The sequence below is a fragment of the Etheostoma cragini genome, chromosome 8 (assembly GCF_013103735.1).
Source record: "Etheostoma cragini isolate CJK2018 chromosome 8, CSU_Ecrag_1.0, whole genome shotgun sequence".
NCBI lineage: Eukaryota > Metazoa > Chordata > Actinopteri > Perciformes > Percidae > Etheostoma > Etheostoma cragini.
Window position 1 is genome coordinate 4,431,761 of NC_048414.1, and position 17,051 is coordinate 4,448,811.

Below are 17,051 nucleotides of genomic sequence, written 5' to 3' on the forward strand. Positions count from 1 at the left end.
TGGTTGGAATAGCACAATAGGGTTCAGTCAGCCATGAAACAGGACGGGGAAGAGGCAGAGAATAGAGACATGTGGGCACAAGAGGGGAAAGAAATGAGAAAAACAAATGAACTGAGAGGGTAAAAGAGGGGAGAGAGAGCTTTGTCGGACACATGAGAAACAGTGAAAAGAGAGGTGTGAGAGAGTAAAAGAGCACTTGGCACACACACAGACACAGAGAGAAGAGGGGGACGCTTGTTTTCCCTCCTCTCTCTCCAGCTTTAAAAAAATGAAACAGCCCATTGAAGAGGAAAAGAGGGGGGGGCAGTGCTGTACTTCCATCCAGCCTGGATTGTAAGGAACATTTAGTGTGCCGACACTAACCCAGATACCAGACACAACACACAGGGCCAGCTGAGGACCTGACAGAACACAGGCATGAACGACATCAAGCTGGCCCTGCTGGGAAGCCAGGGGGCTGGGAAATCAGGTGAGTGACTGGAGGGAAACCAAAAAAACACCTACCTGTTTTATTATCTCTGTACTGGGAATGAGGAATTCAAAAGATATGTTTGCTGTATTCTTTATGGTCAAATTTTAAAGATTTTTAGGTGCACATTTCTATTTCATGCAACTGTATATTCATTTTGGAAGCCAACGTTGACTTTATACTGCTATTATTATTATTATTATTATTATTATTATTATTATTATTACTTTGCATAGTCAGAATATTTATGCAAAATATAAATCCACTAATAAATGATGACGTACATGATGTATAGGTTAAGCTAGCTGGTAGTCTAAATTAGTTGTATTTAGCCCTGGCTGCAACATTAGTGCAGTATTAGCTGCAGTATTAGTACTCATTATAATCCGGTGATGTCATAGATGCTAATATGACTCAAAGTAGAGCAGTGCTGCAAGAAGCACTCAGATCTTTTACTTAAGTAAAAGTAGTAGTACCAAACGGTAGAAACACGTAGAAATGTTACAAGAAGCCCTACATTCAATATGTTACTTAAGTAAAGGTATAAGCATTGACATAAACCTAAAGTATGAACTCATTATGCATGACATATCTGAAAATAATGTAGCCTAGGCCTATATGGATTGATATGGACTAGATTATATTTAGTGATGCATTAATATCACTTTAATTTTACAGCTGGTATGAGTATTTTTTTACTTTATGCACTGATAGCTTGTGAAGTTCACGAAGGGATCAATACGTTTTATATTTATCCATTGACAATACTGTATATGTTGTATTGTATTTTGCATTATTTATTTAAATCTGCAAAGTACTTAAGTCATTATATAAGAGCAGTAAAGTCAAAGATACAACATGTACCTCAATATTGTACTTAACCCTCGTTTTCCTATATCAATGTTCTTTTTAATTACCCAATTGTAATCACCCCAAATAACATGATTGATTCTACACAACGGGCTTTGGGGTGATTTTGATGTGAATTTTATAGAATAAGAAGAAGAAAAAAATTGAAGGGGAATAAAAGTCATAGTCCAGTCTGTGATTATCCATTGACATACATTCCTTTAATTTTATTCTAAATATTCCCTCATTTCTGCTTTTATAACTCAAACGTTAGATGCAATTTCCTAAAACTTTGGTTTATTGACCATAAATTTCACAAATAACTGTAAAACTAAAGTTAATAAGTTACTGTTAGGCAGTGTTGAAAATGTCATAAAAGGGACAAAAGTTGAAAAAAAGTGTCAACATTGTTGAAAAAAGGGACAAAAATGTAAGAAAGAGACAAAAAACAAAAATTTAGATTTTCATTTTAAGGGTTAAGTTAGTTCTTGACTTATGGCGTTTTTCCACCACGTGGTACCAGCTTGACTCTCATTGACTGTACTCGCCTTTTACAGTTCCATCCCACCTCTGAAGTTGTAATTTGATTGATGTTTGGACTTAAAATGATGAAGTGGTGTTTTGAGCCATGTGTTGATGTCTGGCAGCTAACTGCCAACTGTATTCATTCTTAAACTTGACAACAGCAGTTTGACAAAAAACTGAAACAAAGTCCACTTACTATTAGTTTTTACAGAGCGTTCAACCCCATCTTTGTTGTCTCTCTAAAATAAAGAATTCTATTTCACCTAGAATCTAGTCTTTGGTTTCATGTTGAATACTAAAAAAAAAAGACAGATTCTTGGCTCCATTCATTGAGATTTAACTGAAAAAAGAGATTATGTATTCTTTCAGAGAATCCCTGCCTTTCGAAAGACCTTTGTTGGGTTTAAAACGCAACTATCGCGTAGCTAATTTTAAGGTTGGAAAAGGTAAAATATTACATCTTGTTTTATCAATCAGAGTCAGTACGCTCCACCTTTAGGGGGGCTAAATAAATTCTCCGCTACTGGTTTTGTTTTTGTTTCAAGAAGATCAAGCTTTTAATCTGACTTTGCTGTACTGCTTTGCTGTGCTGTGCTGTACTGTTGTTTACATAAGTAATATGTGAATAAGATCCGTCTCCATCAGCTTATTTTCCAAGACTTTCAACAGTTTATGTGACCATACCTGAAATCCCCAAACACATTCCAGATTTTATTTTGTTAAACTACAAGTTATGTGACCCTTGTTGCTGCTTGGGGTCTTGGTGCATATCTCAGTAGACTGACTGGCTCTGCGCTGTTTTCAGGCCTCATAAAACAATGGGACGTCTCCATTCTCGCTGCCAGGCAGTGAAGCAGAGCTGTTACTGTGGGGATGCTACAGCTCTGGAGGCTGCATGTGCATATTTTCTAAATGTAATGCTTTCAATACATGTTTCTCATTGTCTCGTGGTTTTGTTCTCTGAATATATCAGTGTTAATGTAAACAATGCCCCAAATGAATTTCTATTGTTCCTCAAAGTCCTACGTGTTTAATTTGCTTTGCATTTTCCAGAATGCATGCATGAGTACATTTTAGGGTCATATCCATATTTGTGTGTCCCCGTAGCCTTAGCATAACCCCTTCAGAAACCCATAACTACAGACAGCAATTGAAATTCAGCACATAATTGAAACTGATTGTCTGTGGGACCATAACTGGTCAGTTTCATGTGAAGCTCGCAGTCTGTAGGCGAAACAGAGAAATATGACCATTCAGCTTGCCAAATATGCAGACAGGCTTTCCAGCAAAGCCATGCTGCCTCTTTCATGTGAGGCTTCAGTTTCACAGCTCCAATCCTGGAGATTGTTGGCACCGTGTTGCGCCTGCAGGAGTGAATGAGGGCCATTTAACCCTCACTGCTGCCACCTGTGAGGGTTGAGAGTGTAATGATGCCATGATTCATTTAGTTGTTTCGTTTGGTCTGTTTCAACCAGCTGTCCTTGTGCGGTTCCTGACCAGGCGCTTCATCGGTGAATATGCCTCTAACGCCAGTAAGTGTTTCCATATTTGAAGAGATTGAGATTTGATGGGAGTTTTGTTCCTAGAGAACAGTTTATCTCCAGACATCATTGGTCTTGCTGTTTAGTCCTTTAGTGTTGCATAGATTTCATTTGAGCATTCATGAGATTAGCAATCCAGGATTACTTCTGTATGTAGCATGATTTAAATATGATCACGGCTGTAAAAGTATTGAAATAGTAAAGTCCATACTCATTAACACTACATTGGGTGCTTCTCATCTAGCTTAAATTGTCTCCTCGAGTCCTCCACTTGCCTCCCTTCCTCAACTCTTAGTCCCTCCTTCAGAGGAGACACAGGAGAGATGTGAGGAAATCATGGGAGGAGAGAGGAACCGAGGAAATGGGTTTCAGAGGGATGAGACGTCCTTGGCTCTAAAGCATCAAAGGAACACGTCAGCTGTTCAGGCTGAGTTAGCAACTCCTTCAGCTGCACGGCTCCCTGGAAGGCTGCTCTCGTGTATCCTCGACTGTAGCTCCACGGTGATCCCTCCTCATTCATCGTGGCAGAAATAAGAGCTATGAGACGGATTTCACCAAGGAGGGACAAAACAACTTCCGGTTCATCTGAGAACCGACGAGCTATCAAATAAGCAACATGAGAAGCACCTATTGTATCCAATTAAAGCCATATTTATCTTTTATTCCCCACTTGTGGGCAGTGGAAGAGGCTGTAACAACAACATTGACATTGTATCACCTATAAAAGGTAATAGCAAACAAGCACAATTGGCAGCATTTATTAATTTATTTGAAATCCAACATATAATCTCCTTCGGTTTTGCTCGCCACCAACTCCTGAGTGAAATGTGTCTCTTTAACTGATAAATGCTATGCTAAGCTATGCTAAATGTTAAACAATGGTGACGTTGAAGGTGTCACGAAATCAAAACAGTAAACCAAAGGAAAAGGAAAGATGCTAAAACGCTCTGTTGAGCTGAAGTGAAACGGCAGAGTTAGGTAGTATTGCTTTGTCATATACACCTACACATGGTCATTTAAGACATTGTTTATGTAATAATATTTAGTAGTGCAGCTTTAAATCCAAAAAATAAACCAAGCCAAACTTAAGACTCTTTTGAATCCTTGTTACAGATTCCCTGTACCATAAAAGGCTGTCAATCGATGGCCGGCAGCTAAATCTCGAGGTTTTTGACCCCTGCTCTCAGGTACAACACATCACAAACACACCTAATATTGTTGACACTTGAACTCATGTAAACATGTAGATACTTGACTAAGTATGTATTTTTTAGTGGAGAAGCAGAGCTGCAGTAGGACTCCAAACTCTCCTGTTTTGAGTTATATAGCATCCTCCTGCATTCCATATATTTGACAGTTCCATTTTATATTCCAGCATTTTGTCAGACTAATGATAAGCATCACTCACAGGAATGGCATTACAGCTGTTGATAAAATGTCAGTGTCAGTGTCAATGTCAATGTCAAGTGTCAGTGCTGGAAGAAAACCTGCTATCTCCAAATTGTCATGGGCCCAGAGAAGCTCTCCCATTGCAAGCATTCTTTTTTAAAATTATCCTTTGGGTTAGAAAGAGTTTTTAAAGCCCAATAATGGTAAAAAATGTTCGTGAAAGCTTCAGCTGAGATGAAAACATAATCGCATCTTGTTTTGGAGCAACAATTGTTTTACATTAAAAGGGTAAAAACTGGGCGGTTTTCAGTGTTCTTTGAAAGCAGCGCTACACACCCGGGACCTTGAATGAATCATAGTCATGACAGTTATCTTTGGGCGGGCATGTGCGCGACCTGTACAACACTTAAATTTAAATACAAAAGGTTTATGAGAATATCCTGAGGCAATGTGTGCCAGTGGCTGTGTCTTTGAAGAAAAGAGACCTACAACCTGCCTACTTCTCTTACAGCAAGTCTTTTACTACAGACTCAGTATTTTATTGGAATACCCATTGGCTCAGCAGAACAAGAGCCGGCCATTGTCTTTGCCAGTTAAACTCACTGTACAGGCGCCCTTTCATAAGAAACATTTGGTGGATGTCCTGCCTTTCTGACCTGCACTGCACAAAGAAACTATGAAGTCAATAAAGAGAAAGGGATGAGTGAGTGTGAACAGTGCATAGACATGTGTGCAGACCTGTGTTCCTTCCTATGCTGTTTGTTTCTCCTCTAGGCCATTGCAACTTGCACAGATTCCTCCTCTCAGGGTGACAAGAACAGCAGTAAGATAGCTCTAGATGAATTGGGACAACAGTAATGCAAATACTGTATACATGCCTTGTAAATAGAAAAAAATAAGTTAGTACAAGGCACGGTGCACTTCAACTGTTTCTCTCTGTTTTAATCTGTCCCAGTACAAGCAAGCCATACAGACTTACATACTACCTGAATTTGTCAATGTGATACTAAACTAAAAGTGTTGTCTTTGGCAGAGCTCAGAGGCCAGGTGTATCCTGGAAGAGCCGGTGGACTGGGCAGATGGCTTTGTGGTGGTTTACAACATCAGCGACTGCACTTCCTTCATCAACGCCAAGAACATCCTGCAGCAGATTCGGGAGGCACGCATTGAAAACTGCAAAGGGTCAGAGACACAATGAGGTTATTTTATTGTGTAGTGGACAGAGAAGCTGATGGGTTTCAGACAGTTGAGACTTGGTGGACCAGAGCAGCTGTTAAGAAAAAAAGTTTGAGGTGCTCCAACACTGCACGATAGCATATTATACAAACATGTACGCACGCTAATTTGTATGATATCCTACAAATTTAGGAGACATCCGGCTGGTTATATTCCAGCTACAGACCTCCGTGAGCTGTCATTCTTATCAGCGGCTGCAGGTAGTTTGGTTTGGCCAACAAAACGTTACTGGGAACCGGCTAGAGGGCACGGTGAGATGACCGTCCTTTCAGCTGCTGTGGCTGTTGAGTTTAGTCAACCATAACTGAGCATCATGTCTGAAGTTTAGGCAACAAAATGACTAGTTAGGTTTAGGAAAAAGATCTTGGTTTGGATTAACACTCTTGGGAAAAAAGATGCACCTGTGAGTCCAAGTGATATATTAATATTACAAAAGTTCATTTTAGGCATTTATTTACTATTTTATTCAGATATTTTATGCTATCTTTGTGAACCTAAGACTTTTGTAAACTCATTTCAAGCATCAAAACTATTGTTTGTTAGTTATTTTACAAGAGATTTGAGAAATATATCCGCTTTAGGGACAAATTATTTCTTTGTACATTGCTCTGGAACAATTTTGGCAGTCACTACACAGAAAGGTTAGTTTGTTCTGAACATTATGATATGAAACACATAGGGATCAGGTATCTTTTTCCCCCCCCCTGGGAAGCCAACTCCACTAACCAACTTAAAAGTGCTGTGTTTTATACAGCAGCAGTCAATGTGATGCATACACTAATAAATACGTTGAACTCATACAAATTACCTTTCATAGCTATATGAGAACAGCCTGAAAATAAAAGTAATTTTTCAGGAAACTGAAGCTTTTCATGTGTCCACACTGACATGTCTCTGTTCCAGGGAGGTGGAGGTTCCTGTGTGTCTGGTGGGTAACAAGCAGGACCTGTGTCACGCCCGGCAGGTGCCTGAAGATGAAGGCCGCTGCCTGGCTAAGGAGAACCGCTGTCACTTCCAGGAGGTCTCAGCCGCCGAGAGCTACCAGGACATCGCCAACCTCTTCACCCAACTCATCCGGCAGGTGATGGAGCACCTCAAGTACAGAGCTGACCGACGACGTTACAGCGGCTCCAAGTCAATGGTCAAGCTCATCAACAATGTGTTTGGCAAAAGGAGGAAGTCTGTGTGACGTCCCAGGGAAGTCAGCTCCAGTCAGCTGGGGGGACTGAAGGACCCATTTTAAAGGAAACATGCTGGGTCTGATAACTGTAACTACATCAGTCCAAACAGTAACTTTATGTTCACACTGTGGGCAACATGTACAGTTGGTGGGAAGGCTTGGATGGTTTCAACATTTACCGACAAATATGAGTCAAGGTGGGTTTTCAGGGACCAAGTTGAAACGGTTGGGGACCTGGGCTAGTTTATTTTACTGTATTGTACAGTACTGAGTTTCAGTATCAATACAACATATCTTAAATGTATAGTATCACTGTAACATTAACAATTATTCTATAATACCTTTTTTCATTTAAAGGCCTTGCAAACCCAGATATACCCTGACACAATTTTTCACTCATTTTGGCCATTTTGGCAGTAATGTGAGGTTGTTTAACTCCATAAGAGAATGAAAAACTAAACTGTGCCACCCAGGTGCAACAAAGCTGTGAGGGAAATGTTAATCAAGCGCAGTCTGTACTTGCCGATCTTTCATAAAACCAGATTACTCATTACAGTGCAAGTAAACCTTTGCATTTTTGGCCTAAAACCATCAAATCTGAAGTCTGTAAATGTCACTATCAACAAGAATGTAACTAACCACGCAGTGCCAACGTTCCCTACTGAGCATGTTCGATGCAGACACAGTTTGTTACAACAGATATAAAAGTAAACCTTATGTTGACATCGACAGCTGCTATTTCAGCATCTTTATTGGCTGGTTTACAGCTGGATCGTTTTTCACATGAAACCTCAGACTCGGATGGGAAGCTTTGATCAGCTTCTCCTCCGTCTTTCACTCCTCAGATATAACTGTTCATCAGTAAACCAAATCACAACATGGAGGAATGGAAGTCTGATAAGCGTCTGAGTTGCTAGTGACGGTGGAATGTTTTCTCCACCACGGTCTGCTCTGAAACTCCTTCATCAACATGCTCACATTATGAACTCACTGATTACTCTGAGCATCTCTCTCATTGGTTTAAACAGATGTACCACATGCCATTCTGCATTTTAATGTGGGGAAAATGTGTTTTCGGCTCAGTGTTGCTACTCAGCCAATATGGTTTTCAGGAGGCAAAGGGACAGTTTTGATGCAGTTTTCTGATGCCTGTTACATTTTGTTTTTTCATCATACTTTTTGAAAGCCATAGTGTTTGTTTATGGTTGACTATTACTGGTATATCATTTAAATCCATTCACTAGTACTATAATGTTTGTAACCATTCATTAATCAAATGTATCGTGTCAACACATTTAACAATTGCTATTTGGTCTTTTCACAGAATCAGAACTGAAAACAAACTGTACAAAATAAAAACACTAGCATACCAATTAAGGGCATGAACTGATTCAACAATGTACTGTTGTTCTTCTTAAACTCAGTTATGTCACCATGGTGCTGTAAAGACAGAACGTACCAACCTTCTGGGAAAATAATTTCACATGTGCAGTTTTTTTGTAGATGAATGTTACTTTTGTAAATACTGTAAAAACATCAGCTGTTCCAGAGGAAATTAAAGTTAAACATTGCTTAACAAGACGCCTATTTCAATTATTTTGAGGGGCCGCTGTGTCACTTTGAGCTCAACTTTAATTAAATGACCGTAACAGGAGGCATTTCTAAACTAAAGCCTTCAGGAAAGAGGAATTTCCTGTCTTTAGCTGTTAAAAATAGCTGGTTTAGGAGGCAGGCTGGAGAAATGAGGAGATGTTCCTGAAGTACTCACTAGATGGCAGCACACAACATCATGATAATATGCTCTCTCTCCCCTCTGTTTTAGGATTTCTTGCTAGTAGCAACAGATCTACCACACAATGAATCAATTTAGATTGTAGAGAGAAATCACTCCCAACAATAATATGGAAAAAAGTGAACACATCATTTATCAACTCATCAAATTGTTAGGTGTAGGTATCCAATGTTTCTCCACTCAATTATACAGGTTGGTCTTTTAATCAGGCAAAACTGCATGTGGGAGAAAAATGTATTAACCTTGATATCTTTCCCTTAATTTAACCAGGTAAGCCCCACTGAGGGTTGAAACTCATCGTTATTGTTATCCTCGGAATCATCATCATTGCTATCATCATCATCATCATCATCATCTTCTTCATCATCATTATCGCAACACAGCGGGCAAATGAAAGCTGAACTCTGCAGGCGTCTCTTTGCAGCTGTTTGGAATCAGTAAATGAAGCAAAACCTTTCCTCACTCACAGTTTACACATTTAAACATTCTATCATGTGCTGCATAAAATATCATGAACGCATTTTATGTTTTTAGCTTTTAAACATATGATCCCTGAAATTTATCAGAGAGATGAATTTCTCCTCTCGTAAAGTTCATGAAAGACTTTGCATTTCCTCTTAAAATTTTTATTTTTTATTTGCGGCACAGGAAGTCATGCATTATAAAGTACTCATATTATGCTTTTTGGCCATTTCCATTTCTTTTATTGTGCTATATAGTTTTTTTTGTGCATGTTCTAGGGTTTCAAAGTCGAAAAAGTCCACCCCAAAGGGGTCCACCCCAAACTGTTCACAAACTGCCCCAGTCCAGCCTTTACTTTGTAACACACATTACAATGGTCGCCTAGCTGCTGGCGTGGCACGCCCTCGTACTCTTCACTGACTGGCTTGTAGTGCTAACCAAGCTACTGAGCATGTGCGACTCCCAACAAAGATGGAACAGCAGTGAGATGCCTCACTCTGTAGCTAAAACAGAGAGCTCAACACACAGGGGGAAAAGAGGAGCTGCATTGTGTGGAACACATTTTTCTATAAATTAAACCATGTAAACCTATTCTGATATGACCTCTAAATACAATGATGAATCTGAAAATGAGAATGACATGAGCACTTTAAGTAAATCCCCCTTCCCCCCTGTGAATTATGCCTATGCCTACAGAGGCAGAACAGAATGTCAGAGGAAGAAGACAACATCACAGTGCCACCTGCTGAGTTTGACTGACGGGTAATTTCTGGCATTAACACTTAATTGGGATAGTCAGGAAAACACACATTGGAAAATACGTCAAGTTTAAATATGTGGTGGTGTAAAAATGCTCTTCACGTAATCAATTCACTGTCTTTTTTGTCAGAGAGAGGATGAGTGCAGGCGGATGGAGACAGAACCTCCGAGCGAGGCCTTGTAGCTTCAGGTCAGTGACATTATTTGGCCCCTGCGTGGAGGAAGAATTGGTTTTGGCTGGGCCGAGGAAAACCATTTGAACCGAGGGGATTGGATGCTGCTGAGACACCATGAGAGCCAATCAGAAAGGCCATCGATCAGTTCCCCTTAATCTCACAGTTGGTGAGCACACCCCCACTCCAATCTAAAACTCTGCAGCTTAGTCAGACTGACAGCAGATTAGATGGCTTCCAAAGACCTGAACCTCCAACTGAAATGGATCCACGTTAGGGCAGAAACAGTTTGTCTTCAACATCAGAAAAAAAACATCATCTGAACAAAACAATGTCTTTAAAATATTTGGAAACAATGTGTCAGTATGGTTTGTTTCTAAATCAAATCAACTAAAACAATACAATACATGGGAAGTGATCCTAACTGTAATGTGTGTTTTCTCCAATAATCTAAAGGAAAACATCATTTTAACCCTGTTGTGATTTGAGCGAGGGGACTTTTGCCATGTACTGTGTGCCATGCTGCATGAATGAACACCGTGGTTGCTTGCTGGATATGCTGCCTCTGAAAGGTTTGTTTCTCAAATGAGACATCCACGTCCTGAAAAATGTGATGCATCCTTTGTTAAAAGAAGAATAGATGCAAAATGGTTCAGTGAGCACACATTTTTTGTTGAGTTGTATCTGGATCATCTTATTTTATTAAACATTTATTGAATGTAAAAGGACCTTTTTTTGGAATGAATCAAACCAAATCCTTTTCACATGTTGTATGAATTGCTCGTGTTCTACTCAGCAGTCTCCTGTTACACTAAATATGACGTCCTGCTGTCTGTGCACTGAATACTGCTTTGTAAGATGTTGGGATCTTCTTGCAGTGACGCTGCCAAAACTCTGCCAATGAAGTGAATCTGATAAAGAGCTTGATATCACAGAGATGCCCTTTAAATCTCTTGTAGTGAGTTGCTGAATCAGAGCATCATTTGATGTTGCAGCAGGAAAAGCAAAGGTGTGAATAATAACATTAATGATGGCTGAAATGCATCTAGCTGCTCCAGCTTTAGGGTCCTGATATTGTGCATGCATGCTCACTGTCACACTGTCATGGATGACTGGGACTCGAATAAAACAGAGCCATTGTTAATGTTATTAATTATGCCTGAATCAGAATCAGAAACAGTTTTATTGCCAAGTAGGTTTGCAAACAAGGAATTTGTCTTGGTGTTTTGGTGCATAACGATAAAAACAGTGTAAAGGTCAAGAGACATAATATAAAATAGAACACAACAAGAAAATGAAAAGTATAACAAACACATAAGAACATTTTGTGTCATGTACAAAAGCTCACAGTGTGAAGTTTAAGTAGAAAGAATACATGCCTGCTGTGAAACAGGCCCACAGCAAGTCAGAGGAAACCCTAAGCTCCAGGTTCTGTTCTGGGACAGAGATAACCTCGTTCCAACCTTGGAGCATAAAATTGCTCGTCACATACAGCATGTCACTCACAATTTTTTTTAATCAGTCAAATATTGCCATTTGCGCTATGTTTGTTTTTTGGAGGCCTTTAGTAAACACTATAAGCTCAAGACCATTGCAAGTGTAATGTCGCTGTTGTGGGTAGATGTAGCAAGTATTTGTGAGCAGTTCAAATCACAGCAGGCGAGTCTGAGATGATGTTGGTAAGAGGGGATGTTTATTGTTAACCCCAAGTACGGCTTATAAGGCAAAATAGTGTTACAAAACTAAATGGAGTTAAGGAACGCTAAAACAAAACCCATTCAACACAAAAAACATACACTGTTTCCTAATGACCTAAAGACAAGTCATTTCTGAAGGCATCCAACAGACTAACATCCTACTTCCTCGATTTTCTTCATGGTCTCTACCAGAAAAACTCAACTACCTGCCTATGTAGGCCTGAAGCCCGCCCCTAAAATTGGATCATACTAATACTGAACAGCAGGGGTGGCTGAGGAAAATAGATAGTTCAAAAGGCTACATACAGCCAAAAGGAATCTTATATACTAGACATTTACACATTATGTATACAAATCACATTAACAATGAGGAAAGTGATATTGATCTTGTGATCATTAACATAAAATATGAACTCACAAGACAAACTCATAAACAGGCATCATCCTACGTCAGTCTTCAAGGGCCAAAATAGGAAGTTACAACACCAACGCTTAGTTTTATTTATGGGAACTGTGGGGTTTTTCTGCGCTGACAAAATAACCGGTAAACTTTGTTAAAATCACACAATGATTTCAAAATCAATTTCTAAAACTGCTGTAGTGGAGGTTTATTTCTGTCTCACAATGTGGAAAGTAAACTCCAGGAACATGCTTGAATTTTCAGAAAGACTGATAAAAATTCTGAATGAGAGATTACATTGGTGGAACAGGAAGTGACATCATGGCTTTGGCTCTTTTTTAGCATCTAGCTAATGTTAAAAAACGGTGTTAATGACATTGATAATGATCACAGCCAATCTGCAGTAAAACAGACCAGCAATGATGTGTACACAATAGATGTCCTGCTCTGTGGTCTTGTAATGCTACCATTGTTCGGACAAGCCCTTCAAGGCATGTTTTTAATACTGAAGTACATTAAAACTTGACTACCCTAAATCGAAAGCCATATCCCAGCTGGTTGCACACATACAACACATGGCCTCAAGCATAAAAAAATAACAACGGCAGGAGTAGAGAAGCCAGTAACCAGTAGCATCCTTCTCTGTGTGAAGTGGGCATGAATGTCAGATTGTTGGAAAGTTACAGTAAGTTACATTACTTCTCTGACGAAGGCCCCAAAAACTGACATTGAAGGGTGTGTGTGTGTGTGTAGAGGTTTAAGATGCTGTTCAACCATCCAACCTATAGTTGAAGCATACTGACACCTTAAGGTCCTTGCTCAAGGACACCGCAGTGGTGATAGTGATCTATGGCATGTTCACGCATGTATGCAACTCACCAAGAAGCAACTTTAAAGCACAACCTTTAGCGTTGTATACATTTTGGACTTTGGAAATCTTTAAATTGATATTTTTATACTTGGAATTATTTGTTGATACTTAAATCATATATGTATGTATGTATTTTTTGTATTTATATTTCGAATTTACTTTATTTACTTCATAAGTTTTGCACTCTTTACATTTGCATTAACACACATGCTGAACTATACTTTACCTGACCATTTCCTGAAGAAAATCCAGAAAATAATAACTTGAAAGTTCTCACAAACTTTAGTCTCACATCCTGCTCTCTTTATGTCCATCTCTTTAATAAGACATGTTTGACTCCCTAAACATTGCATTTGGTAAAGATAGATGTAATTAGGGCATGTGTTTGAAAATGATGGAACTGTAAAGTGAATTTAAGTAGTAGGACATGGCCTCTAGGTCTAAATAACACTGGTTTTCTTCTTACACTCTGACAAGAAGCAGGAGCGCTGTGGTTTCATTCGCTAAACCATATGGCCTTGCTGCCCCAAATTGCTGCAGTTTTCTTCTATTCTCTTCTCTAAATTCAGCTGTTACTGTATGAAATGTGCTGTGTGACCTCTCATGGCATTATATCCGACAAACAGCCCTTCCATACAAAACACCACCTAAATTTGTCTCTGCCCTTTTCACACAGAGGACATGACAGGGAGGCAAGCCGCAGCAGATGGCCAAAAAAGGCTTCCTATTTTTGCAGACTGCTAATTAGAGCCTAAACCACAGCTCACCTTTAATGTCAGCCACAGACTGCTTTTAGTTCAATTAGCTGAATGGGGTTCAGGCCTGTGAATGGCCTGTAATGTTTAGTCTGGGCCTGGCATTGCATTGGTGTTTAAGCACATCAAAATAAAGGACAAGAGGGGTCTAATGCAGCGTGCATCCATTTATCACCGCAGCCGACTGAGGATGAGACTTCAACCATGATTACCCAGAGAAACTATTTAATTAGATGCATTAATAATTGAACTAATTAGCTCCCATGTGTCTCGCAAATGAAGAGGGAACCTGGAGCTTCACTTGCACCTCATCAGCTGATTAATTAGTCGGTTGATCGTTAGCTGTCTTGACGGCCTATATGCGATCAGATGAGAGGGAGGATAATGAGGGATGTTTCGGTCGATGGTGCTGGTTAATTAGTGTGACCTGATCCAGGGGCCATGTTAGAACAGTTGTTTATGCCTCAGCTTGTAATGAGGAGGATTTAGGGCCGGGTGATTTATTTGGTAAGCAAGCTGCAGTGCTGCTTACGGACTGGCCTTGAAAATCATTATAATGTTCCAATAATCTAGCCACAGAGACTTGAGGTTTGTTTGTGCTGCTCTAGATTAACTTCAAATAATGACCTTACCAGACTTTGTGGTATTTTGATTACTCAATTCTCAACATAGTGACATACTGTACAGCAGTACCGGGACTTAACAGTGAGTTCCAGGCTATTTCGATTTCATGGTATTCTTAAAATATTCTAAAAATACTACAAGGACCTGGTCTATGGTCGGTCTATTTTGGAGAAAATAACTTTATAGCTGGTTTCATCTGCAGTATTCATTTAATATTAAGGACATGTAGAGCAGTATCATAGTTCTATGGGCTGCTGTCATATGTGAAAGAAGTATTCAGAGCAATTAAGTAGCAAAAGTGAAGAAGTATTCTGTTCTTGACGGATCTTACTCAAGTAAAAAGGTATTAGCATCAAAATATACTTAAAGTACCAAAAGTATAATGCAGATGGCCATAATGATTTCTATTTGGTATTAATTAATATGTAATCAGAAATAACTGTAATTAAACGTTTTCTAAAGTTAACTAAAGTTTTCAATATGTAGTGGAGTAAAAAGTACAACTTGACTCCAAAATGTATTAGAGTAGCCTATAAAGTGGCAATTTGTAATGTACAAGTACCTCAATTGTTTTTGAGTACAGTACAGTACACAGTTCAGTAAATGTACCTACATTCCCCCATTGTTGCCAGATGTATTGTGGATGTAGAAAGTTTTGTATTAGAACATATCCAACACAAAGGATATGCACATTAGTTTTGGCAAAACTTCAGGATATGAGGCCACAGTTATAAAGGGTCAACTAGTGGATCATGTAGAACCCTGTAGATATCCAGAGACAAGTAACAACTCTAAATTAAATTTCTAGGAGAATTGCGAAGCGGTCTGTAATAAAGTACAACAGCGCTATACTGCTTGAGAAAATGTTGCCATTTTCATATAGACAAGACCGTGATGGCATTATTTTATCATACTTTTATTGAATCCATCATATCATTCTCTTTAGCAGCATGGTTTGGATGTGTTTCAGTTAAGCCCAAGAATCGCCTAAATCAAATTGTAAAATGGTCAATTAGGCTGACTGGGGATTAAACTACAGCGGATCGCTATGACCATCTTAGGAGATAGCCTGCACCCTCTGAATAGAGAATTCCCTTCTGGACAGAGAATAAAGGTCCCCGGTTGCAGAACTACAATATTCAAAAACTGTTTTGTCCCAGTGGTAATCACTCTATTAAACAAACGGCAGAATTAGAATTACTTGCACAAAACGCAGAAGCCCTTTGGTCATGTACTCTTTTCCATTCTTTTTATCCATGTTTTACTGTCTCTATTACATGTTTTAAACAAAGACATCCGGGTACTGGCGTTGTTCATCAGCATGTACGGCAGTGCACAGAAAATCAGCAAACTTTCGACAGTGCTCAATTATCTAATTTTGAGGAGGACACAGGAAGGCGGGGACGAAAGCAGCCTGCCCGGCTAAGGAATCTACCACACAGATCAACACTGCCAAGCCTCGATCACACACTAAATGCATAAATACAAATACACACGGAACTGCTGCGTTATGAATTTTACATAAGCCTCGCTGTCCACACTTGTCAATAGCAGCTAACAGCTAGATCTAGCAGCTAACCAGGCAACTAAGCTACCCACCGGCAAGAACAAGACAGGGTTAGGTGATATAAAACAATGTCTGACTTGAAAATGCACCTTGATGTTGTGTAAAGGCCCTGTTCATGTTGTACACATATTATTTGCATTGTGTGTCTGTTAAGAGGCACAAAGGCACTCTAAAACTTGCCCCATTACCTGCTGTTTTAGCTCAGTGGAAGATTGTACACGTCGCTGCAGCTACTCAGTGTTGCCTGCACCCATTCAGATTTTTTTTTTTTTTAAACAAAAGTACTCGCACGTTTAAAGGGATCAAGATTAACATAAAAATTGGCCTTAATTCTCCTTTACGTTACAGGTTGCAACAGAGGGAGCTTCTGTAACTAGTCACGCCCTAAAGCACGCCCTGCGTAATTGTCCTCTTATCACATGTAATCTTGTATTATTTAATGACCTGTGATAGAGTTACGTGACCTTTATGGTATTTTCTAACACTGTAATACTTGGTGTTGTTTTGTCGCTTTGACTAAAGGGCGCCCTGGAGATAATTGGTGTCCTTGGAGTTGAATAAGCTCATTCTAAAACACCTCAGGCCCGGGCTGTGCTGGTGGGTGACTGCCTATTGAATAATTGATTCTGAGAGGGAGGGGGCGGTTACTATCAGATCTGAGCATAATGACCTTATATAATTAGCGCGCAGCGTTGAAAAAAAAACCCAACCCATTTGACTGTGGGAGTTTGTTTGCAGAGATAGAGAGAGAGAGAGAGAGAG

At 39.5% G+C, this 17,051-nt stretch overlaps 1 protein-coding gene across 1 annotated transcript; it reads left to right on the forward strand.

Annotated features, from left to right (window-relative positions):
* The first annotated feature begins 201 nt into the window (after positions 1 to 201).
* Positions 202 to 7,377, forward strand: rerglb (RERG/RAS-like b). Its single transcript, XM_034879629.1, has 5 exons — positions 202 to 469; positions 3,319 to 3,375; positions 4,498 to 4,571; positions 5,807 to 5,955; positions 6,913 to 7,377. The coding sequence occupies exons 1-5, from the start codon at positions 418 to 420 to the stop codon at positions 7,196 to 7,198; spliced, it is 618 nt and encodes a 205-aa protein (XP_034735520.1). The 5' UTR covers positions 202 to 417; the 3' UTR covers positions 7,199 to 7,377.
* Positions 7,378 to 17,051: the final 9,674 nt, after the last annotated feature.

What these genes read in the sequence shown, in the direction of transcription:
- rerglb (XM_034879629.1), top strand. Translation starts at nt 418, where the DNA reads ATGAACGACATCAAGCTGGCCCTGCTGGGAAGCCAGGGGGCTGGGAAA. An exon ending in CCAGGGGGCTGGGAAATCAG is followed by an intron (nt 470 to 3,318) that starts GTGAGTGACTGG and finishes TGTTTCAACCAG; the next exon opens with CTGTCCTTGTGCGGTTCCTG. An exon ending in TGAATATGCCTCTAACGCCA is followed by an intron (nt 3,376 to 4,497) that starts GTAAGTGTTTCC and finishes TCCTTGTTACAG; the next exon opens with ATTCCCTGTACCATAAAAGG.